Raw genomic sequence first — 14,175 nt, 5'->3', positions numbered from 1 at the left:
TTATATATACAATTCAACAAATATCAAAGCGGTAAAACATTTATCACGATAGCATGGAACATGTAGGAAAATCAGATAAAGCCAAATATAACAATTATACTAAGCTCGAATTCTTAAACCCTGAACCAGAGTTCTGGGTTTGTGTCCCCAGCAGAGTCGCCAGAGCTGTCGCACCTCCTTTTTTCCTACACCCGGAAGGGTATAAAAGAGTTTTTCCAATTAAAGGACAATCGAAACGGGATTTATTATTATTTATTCAGAGTCGCCACTTGGGAGATTAATAGTGTCCCAAGTAACCAATTGAATCCCAAATCGAGGAAAATATGACTCTGTTAACAGTCCGCGAATCAGAAATCTGAGTAAGAAATTCTGTTAACCCGGGAGAAGGTGTTAGGCATTCCCGGATTCCGTGGTTCTAGCATGGTCGCTCAACTGTCATATTCAGCTTATATATCTGATTTTAATACATGTTGAACCTATGTGCCAATTTTAGCTTTCAACCGCTTTTATTCAATTATTTTTAGAGAAAGTTGAACGTCGTTTAAAACGTGTCTTTGGATCGCGTCACATGAAATGCACCCGCAATCCTGAACACATTTTATTCAACGTTTTTGGGATTTGATTTGGGTCACATGAAATGCACACCCGAGTTTAAGAAGGTAAATTATTAAAAGCGCACCTAAAGTGACTAATGCGTTATTATCTTTGGGGTGGGCTGTGAAATTCGCTAAACGGCCCATCTCGAATTCTAAGTGTTTTATTATAGACATTTAAGAGGACCCCGCAATTTATGCATTTTGTTTAGCAGGGCTCGCCTCATTTATTATTTAAAGGCTAACCTAAAGCAAACTACAATTTTCTACTTAGTTTGTCTCTAATAATAAAAGAAAAAGCCCTAATTAATTAGTATTGTTCAAGAACTAATATACTTACGTCCTTGACTTTTATTCAAAATTTCAGTAATTCCCTTGGGCTTCAAGCTCAGCCCAGTAAGAATAAGACACAGTCAAAACTCAAGTTGGGCTTCGGACAGACTTCATTCAGGCCCAACCTTGACATTCAGGCTTATTAACTTGCAAATGATGGAGCTATTTCACATTTATTCAAATCAACACTTGACATACTCATATGCTCATCTCAATAAAATTCAAAACAGCTAGACGTCTAAACCGACTGGATTGGATTTATATTCTAAAATTCAGATTTTTCTTATCTATTTACCTACTAGTGAACTTCTGGATATTACTAAAGGCAAAACAAACTGGGAAACGTGAATTGAATTTTAACAAAAATAGTCATGAATATAAACCTCAGATGAGCAGGCTAAGCAACTTAATTACGAGATTTTACTTACACTAACACGAACAGGTTAATAGCCTAACTTCACACTTTATTCACATCTAATCATCATACAGCTAAACTAAACTACTTAATGAAACGCAGATGTTGATATGAGTAACTAATCTACTGATCTTAGCTACTGCAATAAAAGTTGTTTGAGACGTCTCTTCAGCTTGAAATTAAAATTAATGTGAATATCATACGCTAATCTCAAAATCAATTGCAACACCCAAACTATTTCTGATTTTTTTATTTTTTAAAACAAAATCGTTAAACTAAAGCAAGTTCTAAGCTATACTAAGGCTACAACTGGATAACCACAAATTAACAGTCCAAAATAGTCCAATTAGGTACAAATTACACAGTCCGAGTTTCATGTGAATATAAAGCCAATTAGACTACACTACACAGTTACATATCATTAATATCTACTTAACTACAGATGTATAGTCGTCCAAACATGCATCATCCAGTAAACAAATGTCTGAGTACTTTCATTTCATGTTCATCTCAAAGCTACATCAATTTGAGTTCAAGTGTGCACCTAGAAGTTTAAATGACAAGAGAGAAGAGAGAGGCCAGCAGTAGATTAAAAGATGATCAAAACAGCCCAGAAACAGAATCAGCAATCCAGAGTTGAGTTCTGAGAAGGACATCACCAATATTAAACCAAATAAACTTGAAGAAAACCCAAAACAACAAGCAATTGAGCTCAGAAATCGACCACACTCAGCAACTGACCCACAACTAACTCAATCCAATCAGATTCATTTCAACAAATGATTACAAACGCTGTCAGATTTCAAATATCCATCAGAAACAAAGGGAATTCAAGCTATTTTGGTTTCGAAATGAGCTAGAGAGTTGAACTGAGGCTAAAATTCGAAAATGACTTAAGGAAAAGCAATGAAACAATGTTTTTTTTTGGATTTTCTGTTATGTTTTTTTTTTTGATTTTTCTGAAAATGCTTAAGATCTCAAAGAGATTTCAAATTTCAGGTCTAACTTTATGAATCTGAAATTCAAACTTCAAATTCTGAAACTATAGAGTAGTTTTGGGGGGAATTTTTGAGCTGAAAACTTGTGTTTCAAGGCATCAATGATGCCCTTTTGTAGGCACCAAGAGGGCAGGCCTGAAAACTTCTATTTACCCTATTGGTCCTTCTTTTTTACTCAATTTAGTCCCTTAATTTCTAACTTATGCCTCAAGTTGCTATCCTAACAATTACTAAAATCTGAATTGAACCCATTCTAGAAAGATCTAGAGAACTAGATCATTATTCTCTTAACCTAAATACCCAATTTGCCCCCTGATTATCCCTGACACTACTAACATTCTAATCAACTATATCCAATCCTCCTAAAGCTAATTATCTTGCAAATGAACACTGAATATCAAATAAAACTAAACTCGACTAACAAAAGTACTAACTCAACCAGACGAGAATCAAACAGTTTCAAAACAGGTTGGAAACAGAATTAAACTACCAAAACACAAAAACACACACAACATGCAAAACAGAAAATAAACTAAACGAATCTCTAAATGTATTCAAACAAATTTACTAAATCAATTAACAAGTTTAAACTAATCAACAAACTAAACTAAAGGCTAAACCAAAATCAGATGGGTAAGGAACGAGTGAAAACGGAATTAAAGAAGATTTTGTTGATTTTCAGATTACCAATTATTATTAATAAAATAAAACTAAAATATTACCAAAAAGAAAAAGAAAAAGGAAAACAAAAGAGGGGAACTCACTGGCCATTTCGGATTTACAAATCGGCCAATTCCAAAAGGATTTGAACGTCGTCGACCTTGAATTCATCACGAGGGAACCCCAGGGACCATATGGTATTGATTTGGTAGGGATTGGAGCAGTTAGGTTTTTGGCCGGAAAATGTTCAATTTGAAATTCGAACAATTCCGGCCATATTTGAGAGTCAAAGCCTTGGGGGTTCGATAGAGGACACAAAGGAGATTTCGTAGTGTTAATTTGGGGTGGTTTGGACGGAGTTGCGTCATGGCCGGAAAACATTTGAATCAAGATTCGAAGCTAACGGTTGATGTTTGAGGGAAAAGAATTGAATATTTGGGATGAGGATGAGAAGGGGAGTTTGGGGTGTATTTTTTGGGCGATTTGGCGGTGGCGCCGTCATCGCCGGCGGCGGAATTTCGTGGCGGCGGGTATTAGCGTTCTTGGAGGCTGGGGGTGTGAAGAAGACGATAGGGGTAGGGGGGTCGATTAGGACAGTTTTATATGGGGTGGGGTTAGTTCCTGGCCGTCTGATCTGATAAACCTCGACGGCCAGGATATGGCTTTAAGAAACGGCGTCGTTTTGAACTCCAGGGGGCAGGCCGGGTATTGGGGTGAGCTGGGCTCGTGGGTGTTGGGCTCTAACTCAAACGAGGCCCAAATTGTGGGCAGCCCTTTGATTGTTTTTCTTCTTTTTATTTTCTTCTTTTCTTTTGTTTTATTTTCATTTTTGTATTTTTTTCTGATTTTATTAAAAATTCTAAAATAAAACTAAAAACCTAATATATTTCCAAGTTAAGCTAATTAATTCCTAAATTTTTTTAAATCCTATTTAAAAAATAAACTCATGACAAATTCAACAATTAACAATTAAAAATGTAAAAATGGACTATTTTTGTTATTTTCTTTGTATTTTGTTCTAAAAACAACTTAACCGCTAATTAATCCTAAAATATGAAAGTAAATCCTAAATGCAAATGCCAAGTATTTTTTGTATTTTCATATGAATTAATATGCGCAAATAAAATGCAAACAATTAACACAAAATTCACAAAGTTGCAAAATAATGAAAGGAATCATTTTGTTTGAATTTTTGGGAATAATTCATATATAGGGCAAAAATCACGTGCTCACAGTATGTTGGACCATACAAAATCATTCAGAGGATTGGTGAGGTGGCGTACGAGCTCGATCTGCCACCCGAGATGTCATTGGTACACCCAGTCTTCCATGTGTCTATGTTGAAGAAGGTAGTGAGAGATCCGTCCGCTATTGTGACAGTTGAAACTATTGAGGTTAATGAGGAACTGTCATATGAAGAATTTCCAGTTACCATTCTTGACAGGCATGTCCGGAAATGGAGAAATAAGGAAATTGCCTCCGTAAAAGTGTTATGGCAGAACCAGCAGGTTGAGGAGGCCACTTGGGAAGCTGAGGAAGAAATGAGAAAGAACTACCCACATTTGTTTGTATAGCCATGTAATAGCTTTTTATGCATTTGGTCTCTATGAACTCTTATCTTTTGATTTGATCTACGTAAAGCTGTTCTGCCATGGTTATATGTTGCCTATGCGGCCATGGTTGGTGTTGTACAAGTTATGTTGTGTCTATGGAACATGTATATTCTGTTAGGATATGTTTCTAGGGCTCTCTGACAGGTGGATAGGCTAAGTTACAAAGGAAACTCTAGCAAAATTTTTGGAAATTTAGGGAGTTAGCCAAATTTGGGGATGTGGATATGTTTCATGTTGTGAAAAGCTGAGATTACATAAAAATTTCTAATGAGTGAACCTTGATCCTCATTCGAGGATGAATGATCTTAAGTGGGGGAGGATGTAAGGCCCCGTGAAAATTTCTACTCAAAACCTGAAAGCACATAGTGCCAAGTTAGGTATATGTGCGGTTCGGACCCTTTGGATTGATCTGTGCATTAAAAAGTTAAGGAACAATGTTTTCCAAAAAAGTGCATTTCTGCAGTCCATTATGCGATTGCAGAATAGCTATGCGAACCGCATAATCGCTGCAGAGTCAGGCAGTTTGATGGTTAATTTGAGGTCAACTATGCAGCCAATTATGTGATCACATAATCAATATGCGGGCCGCATAGTCATCGCATAATCCCCTTGGAAATTTTGTGAGGGGCAGTTCTGCGGTGCATTATGCGACCGCAGAACAGGTGTGCGGGCTGCATTTCTGTCGCATACCCGGGCAGTTTGTTCAGGTTTTGGGGCCATTTTTGCGGTCCATTCTGCGGGCCGCATGTCCATTATGCGATCACAGATCGTGTCAGGGTTCCTATTTTCTAACTTTTAAAACCCGACCCCATCCCATTAAAAACACCCCTATTAGACCCCTTTTAAGATATTCTTCTGCAAAAACAAGAGTGAGAGGGGAAGTTCTAGAGAGATAGGGTGATCTTCATCAAATCCCCACTCAATTCTTGCCTAAACCCTTGAAGATTATCAAATAAAATTTGCTAGACCTTCACCCCAAGAGGTAAGAACTTGAGCCCTAACCTTTGGTTTCGAAATTCACACTAGAATGAGTAGTTAGCTTGGGGGTTCATGGGTATAAGAATGGATTTTCTTGCATGCATAAAAGATAATAGGGTATGAGAAGGTTGTGAACTAAAAAGATAGAAATTGGGGTGTAAAATAATAGAAATCTCTCACAAAAGAGTCCTAAAATCACTGTGCACACTTAGTGCTTGATAATTTACTTAAATGAGCTAGAATCTTATTCATGTCTCTAATTCTTGGTTCAATTTGTAATTTTCATAAAATAGATCGAAGTTTCTAGGAAATTCCGGAATTTATTATAAGGATTTAAGGAAAGCTCTATTGAGGTATGTATGGCTAAACCCCCCTCCTCTTAGACATTGAGCCTCCATGGTGCCCGTGCAAATGTTGTAAGTCCAAAATTTGATTGATGAAGTACTTGTTATGTCAAATGAATTGATGTTGTGAAAATGTATGTGGAAGGTGCTTCTCCATGTGTTTAATGTGTTATTCTTTGTAAATTGAGGATGTGTGGAGAACATGAGCTATGTGCTAAATGCCTAAATGTCAAGTCAAGGTTACATTGTGATTAATATGCCGAACTAGATGCATTCCTCTTTATGCTTATAACTTAAATCGCTTTTGTATGTGCCTATGATCTTAAATGGCAAGGTTAATGTTGAAAATAGGAATAATGTGAAACGTGAGTTATGGCATGTGGTAATTGTGACCCCAAGTGCCGATGAACTAATACATGTGAAACCAAAGATTGAGGTGAGATGATTAACAGAAAAGGGTAACGTCTTGGTAAGACGGCTTAGCCGATCGGGCCATGATCAGACGCCATGTTATACACACATGGTGGTAATGTATTGATAATTGAAACTGGAAAGTGAGAATGAAATAAGGGTAAAGTCTTGGTGAGACGGCTTAGCCGATCGAGCCGTAATCGGACTCCGCTCAAGGGAGCGGTGGTATTTTGGATGATGATGCAACAATATGGAATGCCCCAACCTAAAACTTCGGAAACTATGTGAAAACTATGTGAACCTTTTATATTGCTGACGTGGTATTTGTTTGAAGCTTTGTAGTCCTTATGATTTCTTTTTTACTCTTGTATGATTGTTCTTTCTAACAGGATGGTGTTTAGTTATACATACTAGTACTATTCCATGGTACTAATGTCCCTTTTGCCGGAGGCGCTACATTTTTGAATGAATATAGGTGGCTCCATAGCGGACAGTGCCGATCGCGCGTAGTGGAGTATCCTCCTCTCAGAGTCTTGGTGAGCCCCCCTTTTTCCTCCAAGGGGTTATGTTGTACATCTTTTGTTATAGACTTCCACTTTTGAGGTATAGCCGGGGCCTTGTTGCCGGAGTTATCATAATTATCTTTTGTATCTTTAGAGGCTCCGTAGACGTTTGGGTGGGTTGTGTCCGAATGTCGGATGGGATAATGTACTGTATTGACATTCTAAACTCTAGTTCTTCTAAGTTGTAACTGTATGAAACCTTAAAAACTTAACCACGACTTAAGGTTTGTGATATGAAAATGAATTAACAATGTTGAATGTACGATTTTGCTATTGTCTAAATAAACGAAAGCATGGTTTCTTAATTGTATTGAGTTGGGTAGAAATTGTTAAAAAGGCTTGCTCAGTTGGGTTCACTCGATTGAGCGCCGGTCACGCCTCCCAAGGTTGGGGCGTGACATATTTTGTAACAAAAATTTCTACACGAAGAACGAGTACTACAACTAAGCTAAGATAGCACAAAAAATTACTCAGAAAATGTCCTCACCCCACACTTAAAATTTTGCAATGTCCTCAATGCACACTGAAAATAACAAGAGGGTAAAAGAGACTCCCTGGTAGGCCAAAGGCTAAAGCATTAGCAACTCACGGGATACTCAGACTTCTCCTAGGTATGATCCCTTGTGTGGGTACCTCACACTTAGGTATGATCCCTTGTGCGGGTACTTAGAAGGGTTCTCTTGATGTCTTCGATCAAACACCTGCAATAAGTTAGTATCAAATGCAAATGGAAAAAGGGAGAAAGTCATACCTCATCAATAATATTGTTTGCGTAGTGATACATTCCAATTGTTTGGCAATTGTCCTCCCTGCATTGTGCGAGTTTGTAAGATCCCTTTCCGATGACGCCAATAACTCGATATGGTCCTTCCTAATTTGGGCCTAGTTTCCCTTCATTTGGGTCCCGAGTATTGAGGGTGACATTCCTTTCAACTAAGTCCCCGATTCCGAAGTGGCGAAGGTTGGTTCTTCTATCGTAATATCTCTTGATTCTTTGCTTCTGTGCAGCCATCCGAACGAGGGCAGCTTCTCGTTTTTCATATAATAATTCGAGGCTGGTATTTATAGCCCCGTAATTTGATTCCTCCATTGCATGTTGAAATCTGGCATTGGGTTCCCCGACTTTGACTGGAATTAAGGCCTCAGAGCCATATACTAAGGAGAACGGGGTTGCCCCCGTGCTGGACTTTGATGTCGTTCGATACGCCCAAAGAACTTTGGGTAGAACTTCTCTCCATTTCCCTTTGGCATTGTTCAACCTTTTCTTTAAGTTTTGAATGATAGTCTTGTTTGTCGATTCAGCTTGTCCGTTCTTGCTCGAGTTATACGGCGTTGATAAGATCCTTTTTATTTTGTGTTCTTCGAGGAACTCCGTTACCTTGCTGCCGATGAACTGATTTCTGTTGTCGCATATGATTTCGGCAAGTGTCCCAAATCAACATACGATGTGATCCCAGATGAAGTCTATAACTTCTTTTTCTTTGACCTTCTCGAAGCCATATGCTTTCACCCATTTAGAAAAGTAGTCAGTCATAAACAAAATGAATTTAGCTTTACCTGGGGCCGTTGGTAAAGGGCCAACGATGTCCATTCCCCATTTCATGAATGGACATAGGGACATGACTAAATGAAGTTGCTCTCCGGGCTGATGAATCATCGGTGCGAACCTTTGACATTTATCACATTTTCGAACAAACTCCTTAGTGTCTTTTTCTATGTTATTCTAGTAATACCCTGCTCTAATGATTTGCGAATCAAAGTTTCGTGCCAGAGTGGTTCCCACAAGTGCCTTCATGAATTGATAATCGGCTTAAAGTATGTATATTTTGATATATATCACCTCACATTTGGCTCATGTCTCAAAGATTTGAGATGTATAATATGATGATTTGTGTTCATTTGTGGTATTTTTATGCGTAGGAATCATTCAGATGAAATTTGGGACAAAATGGCGCGAATTAGAGCAAAATTGGAAAGAAAAAGAAAAAATTGAAATTTGAGGGCCACAGCCAGCGTGGGGCGCTGGCTGTGGCGCAATTTACAGCCCGCGCTGGCTGTGGCACAATTTACAGAAGCTAAAACGTTTGGGCGCCAGGGCCAGCGCCCCACGCTGCCCTGGATGCTCGGAACGTGAAGTTGTCCTGTTTTGACTAGGACTTGGTTATTTTAATCCCAAGACATCCCCAACTCATATAAAAGCCAACCTAAACCTATTTTGAGGGGAGAGGACGTTTTTAGAGGAAAACACAAGCATAGAGCCGCCGTGGAGGCCGGAATTCATCAAGTTTCATCTTTCTTCCACCAAACTAAGTAATTTTTATGTTTCTTTATATGATTTGTTGTTTGGATACCATGTCTATGTGGAGCTAAACTTCACGTTCTAGGGTTGTGGTTCTTTCATAACTATTGTTATTCGGATATTTATTTTGCTTTCTTGATTTATCATATTGGTTTATTTATTCAATCTTGCGCTTAATTATTTGATTGTTTGATCACCAATTGAATACTATCTACGAATCTAGAGTTGAACTCGAAAGTGGGAATTCTAGATTACATATATGATTGAGTAAAGCATGTTCTTGAACCTGGGCATCGGGGAATAGATTCGTATTTAGGATAGACATATACCTAATTGCCTTGCTTGGTTGATTTACAGGAATTATAAATGCATTCTTATTGATTCTAACTCCATAGACATATATGCGTTAGGTTAGCTTGAATAGATGAGTAAGAATTCGACAGATTCTTATAAGCAATATTAACCCTCTCAACTAATAAACTAGATAAATTAGTTAGTCAATTCAATTGAAGAATACAATAGGAATGTTAGATAGCACATAACCCTAGATTGTTTTTATTACATTGATATCATAAAAATCTGCTTTTCCCTTGTTCAGAGTTCACTAGTTGTTTTCTTTATTTTAATTAGTCTAGGATAAAATATTTTTAGGTTTAATTCTTGTTTAGATAATTAGGTTAGTCTAATTTAGTTAATAGTTAATCACAAGTCCTGGTGGGTTTGACTTCCAACTTTTAGTCACTTTATTACTTGACGACCGCGTATACTTGCGTATGCGTTTGGCCACAACAAGTTTTTGGCGCCGTTGCCGGGGACTTAGAAATTAACAATTTTTCTAGATTAGACTTTTACTTTTATCTTTACAAGTTTTGTATTTTTTCTTCTCTTTTTGTAAATATTGTATTTTTATAACTATTTGATTTTTCTCTTAGTGTGTTTCTAGTTCTCTCAGCATGACATTTGGGGATGAAATATCTGGAGGTAAGGTTATTGATGAAGATGCTTGGTTGACGGAAGACTTTTATGGCCCATCTTTTTGGGCTTGTCATGACCTGAACTCTGGGAGGTCTGAATGTGAATATGGGAGTAAGGGTTGGATATGGGACGGATATTCTCGATTAGGCGAATATGCGAAACGACATTGTCTTCTAACAACGTTGGTGAATGATTGGCCTAAGGAGAGAGATGAATTTGCACATAAAATTGATATTTTTGGCTTGGCTGTGCATAACTTGGATGCAGATGTGAGTACAAATGTTGATGCGTGTAATGCCCAACAATTTAATGGTTGTGTGAAGATAAAAAAAATCTTCTAGACCAAATTGAGGAACTAAAACTAGAATACCAATCATTAGACCATGTTTTTCTTGAAGATACCAATGTTGTGAAGAGTGCGCTAGAGTCATGTGAGAGAGTAGATAACATAACTTTGGGAGACTCGAGTGTGTGTATATATGGGGATATAAATAGTAATACAATTCCAAAGTTGGGGCGTGTTGGTCCTCAGTCGAAACATTTTTCGGCATTGTGTTTGGATGATGACATGGAAATCGAGTTATCTGAGACTTTGGAGGAGTCAATGGAAGAGGAACAAGCTGCTTACATTCTTATATTTGTCGTGCCAGAGAGCAAATATTACATTCCTCATCTAAAGGCTAATAAGTGCAGAGTGAAAAATTTATTAATTGGCCTGGATATCTTTGTAGCCCCGCCAAAGGAGCATAGCCACAAACTAGATGCCCTGTTAAGGGTACAATTCATAAGTTCAAGGTGGAGACAAAAAGTGATTTAAGTCGTGCCAGGACTTTAAATTAGGCGCTTGTTGGGAGGCAACCCAGCTTTACTGCTTTCTTTTAGTTTTGACTTTTTTTTCTTGTTGTATTATTTTTGTAGTGTTGTTTTATTTTGTAGGATTTTGAGCATGGGGAGCAAAACCATAGGAAGCGTGCAAAAGTGAGCCAGATGGTTGGAGCTAGTGTGAGGTACCCGCACAAAGGACCATCATTGGGAGAAGTCTCAGTACCCCGTGAGCTGCTATTACTTCGGCTTTGTCCTTTCATGGAGTTTCTTGTTCACCTTGTTATTTTTGCTTTATTTGTGCATTGGGGACATTGCACTCTCTTAAGTGTGCGGTGAAAGATTCTATGTGCTTTGTATAGTATTATATTAGTATATTATTAGTTTTTTTCTTCTTGTTTTATTGTTAGCTAGCTTCTTATTTTTTTTAATGCATAGTTGGTAGAATTAATGGTGTAGTATAGAGTAGTAGTTTTAGTAACTTAGTTTATTAAAAAGATAAATTGAAAAAGGTGGAAAATTTGGACTTTTCCCGATGATGGATCTCCTAGATAGTTTTCTTGAGGGATTAAAGTCTAACAAAAAACACACAAAAAAATAGAAAATAGAAAAAGTCCAAAAATACATCTTTTATTTTTTTTTAGATAGTAATAATCCCCCATGGTTTTTCTTTGTGCCTTGGTTCTTTTCCATGGGATATAGTTAGAATCGGGTAGTAGTATTTATATTTTTAGAGTACATAGGGAATAAAAGGAGAAAGAATGATGAACCTAGACGCCCTTGACTTGTTTGATAGTAGCATATTAGGTTTTGGCATGTGTAATATCTTCCCTATGATTTGAAATTGATCATGATGCCTTTATATATTGGATAGCATGGTTTTTGGCGCCTATGTCTCGTTTACTTGACTTATGTTCACTTTATGCTTAATGATTAAAATCTCATGGCTCCGTGAATACTTGTATTAGTTGAGAGTCAGAAGGGGACCGTCCTTAGTCAGTCATGTGCCATGTGTGGTAAAGTTCTTGTGTAGTCCATGTATTGTACTTGTGTCTAGAACTTGCCCGGTATGTGAGATGAAGCGAAATTTTAGGTGATGCTCGGTTTGAAAAAAGATTTTAGGCTTTCTTTGATCTTTTTGAGATTAATTGCTTATAAAAAATAAAATTTATCGCTAGTTAACCCTTTTGAGCCTATAAACCTTTATTTGACACCCACATTACGAGCCTATACCCTTTTGTTTTTAATTGATATTGTTTTGATCCTTTTACCTCTTAAAGCACTTTAATTGTGAAATGAGCGCTAAAAGAAGTAAGAAGGGAATAAGTGTGAGGTGGATTCTGAGTGGAACCAATGAAAGGAACAAAGGTGCACCTGTTTTGTATAATAATACACCACTAGCAGAAATTGAAAAAAAGAAGAGAAAAATATGGAAAGAAAGAAAGAAAGAAAAATATAGATGAATAAATTATTGTCTTGTTCTTGCTAGTGGGTATGAATTAAAGTTGTGCTTAAAGAAGAAGGAACATTTTTGGGGGTGATATTATTTGTGAAATTGAAGTGGTGTTGAAGAGTTTGCGCTTAAGTTATTTGGTGATGTGTTAAAGTGCTTAGGAGAGTGAACTGTTATTCCTATAAATATACCCTACCCATCCCTTAGCCAACATTAAAACCATGAAAAAGTCCTAATTGATTTTAGATCGAGCGAGCTTACATTAGTAGAGATTTACATTAAGGGCAAGCTTATGGTACTAATTACATACATGTGACTTATTTTGTGAGAGTGAGTGATTTTCTTTGAGATATGTGAGCATGAGATTCGAATGTGTGGATTGATTTTACTCTCTTGTTCTTGTTGTGAGGGCACATGATTTTACAAGGGCTAGGTTACATTATTAGCTTTCTCTATGATGTTGGGTATTCAAGCCACAAGTACATTGTGATATTGAGTCGGTTTGTGAGGCTAGGATTGTTATGATCATGTTGTTTTTGTTTGAATATTTTTGAAGTATGGCATAAGTTAAAGGGAAGTGTGTGGTGATTGCATATGCAAGAGTTTAATTGTTTCTATCAACCATGGTCATTGATGTAAAGTGCTCAAAAATAGAGTTATTAGTTCCATTGCTCGAGGACGAGCAAGAGTCTAAGTGTGGGGTATTGATAATCGACTTAAAGTATGTATATTTTGATATATATCGCCTCGCATTTGGCTCATGTCTCGAAGATTTGAGATGTATAATATGATGATTTGTGCTCATTTGTGGTATTTATATGTGTAGGAATCATTCAGCTACAATTTGGGATGAAATGGCGCGAATTAGAGCGAAATTGGGAAGCAAAATTTGAAATTTGCGCTAGCTGTGGCACAATTTACAGAAGTTAAAAAGTTTGGGCGCCAGGGCCAGCGCCCCATGCTACCCTGGATGCTCGGATGTGAAGTTGTCCTATTTCAACTAAGACTCGATTATTCTAATCCCAAGACGTCCCCAACTCATATAAAAGCCAGCCTAAACCTATTTTAAGGAAGGAGGACGTTTTTAGAGGAAAACACAAGCATAGAGCCGCCGTGGAGGCCGGAATTCATCAAGTTTCATCTTTCTTCCACCAAACTTAGTAATTTTTATGTTTCTTTGTATGATTTATTGTTTGGCTACCATGTCTATGTGGAGCTAAATTTCACGTTCTAGGGTTGTGATTCTTTCATAACTATTGTTATTCGAATATTGATTTTGCTTTCTTGATTTATCATATTGGGTTATTTATTCAATCTTGCGCTTAATTATTTGATTGTTTGATCACCAATTGAATACTATCTATGAATCTAGAGTTGAACTCGAAAGTGGGAATTCTAGATTACATATATGATTGAGTAAAGCATGTTCTTGAACCTGGGTATCGGGGAATAGATTCGCGTTTAGGATAGACATATACCTAATTGCTTTGCTTGGTTGATTTGCAGGAATTCTCCCACTGCTTAACTTTCAATTCGCCTCTGACCATCAAATGAAATGTGAATAACCCGTCCTCCTCTCTTTGAAAGAAGGGGCGCTTCCGGTTCTGTCTTATTGATTCTAATTCCATAGACATATAGGCGTTAGGTTAGGTTGAATAGGCGAGTAAGAATTCGACAGATTCTTATGAGCAATATTAACCTTGTCAACCAATAAACTA

The 14,175-nt window shown here is 37.3% G+C and overlaps 1 protein-coding gene across 1 annotated transcript; it reads left to right on the top strand.

Annotated features, from left to right (window-relative positions):
- The first annotated feature begins 3,445 nt into the window (after positions 1-3,445).
- Positions 3,446-4,573, top strand: LOC138868772 (uncharacterized). Its single transcript, XM_070146343.1, has 2 exons — positions 3,446-3,612; positions 4,213-4,573. The coding sequence occupies exons 1-2, from the start codon at positions 3,446-3,448 to the stop codon at positions 4,571-4,573; spliced, it is 528 nt and encodes a 175-aa protein (XP_070002444.1).
- Positions 4,574-14,175: the final 9,602 nt, after the last annotated feature.

The sequence above is a fragment of the Nicotiana sylvestris genome, chromosome 5 (assembly GCF_000393655.2).
Source record: "Nicotiana sylvestris chromosome 5, ASM39365v2, whole genome shotgun sequence".
NCBI classification, from domain to species: Eukaryota; Viridiplantae; Streptophyta; class Magnoliopsida; order Solanales; family Solanaceae; genus Nicotiana; species Nicotiana sylvestris.
The sequence above is the reverse complement of the archived record's forward strand: the minus strand, read 5'-3'. Positions and strand labels throughout refer to the sequence as shown.